Source organism: Eimeria mitis, genomic scaffold (assembly GCF_000499745.2).
Source record: "Eimeria mitis Houghton genomic scaffold, Emh_scaff4621, whole genome shotgun sequence".
Taxonomy (NCBI): domain Eukaryota; phylum Apicomplexa; class Conoidasida; order Eucoccidiorida; family Eimeriidae; genus Eimeria; species Eimeria mitis.
Window position 1 is genome coordinate 2,047 of NW_013572929.1, and position 468 is coordinate 2,514.

Consider the following 468-nt stretch of genomic DNA (forward strand, 5'->3'; position numbering starts at 1 on the left):
GTGGTGCTGGTGGTGGTGGTGCTGGTGGTGGTGGTAATGTCTGCTGCTGCGCAGCCAGAAGACAAGCTGCTGCTGCTGCTGCTGCTGCTGCTGCTGCAGCAGAAGCAAAGCAGAGGAATAACAACAACCCCACCGGCCCCTCCTATCATGTGTTGCAGCTCGAGGACCAAGCAACACCAGCAGCAGAAACAACAACAGCAGCAGCAGCAGCAGCAGCAGCAGCAACAGCAGCAACTGCTGTGCTTAACCTCAGCAGCAGCATGCAGCGGGATACAGCACCAGAGAGCGGCTCCAGCGTAGAGGAGCCCGAGCAGGAAGCAGCAGCAGCAGCAGCAGCAGCAGCAGCAGGAGGAGGAAACTGTTACAATGAAACAGCAAACTGCTGCAGCAAAGAAGAGAGCAGCAGCACAGCAGACGCGAGCACCTTCAATGTGCACCGGGTGCTGCAGTTCTCTATGCTGCGGCCCC

General features: G+C 58.5%; 1 protein-coding gene across 1 annotated transcript in view; it reads left to right on the top strand.

The window, feature by feature from the left end:
• The window catches only part of EMH_0076630 (uncharacterized protein), a gene marked incomplete at both ends in the record, with an annotated part of 2,701 nt that overhangs the window by 1,387 nt on the left and 846 nt on the right, over window positions 1–468 (top strand). The window contains 1 exon segment of the mRNA XM_013499745.1: window positions 159–466. Coding sequence (XP_013355199.1) covers window positions 159–466 — 308 coding nt within the window.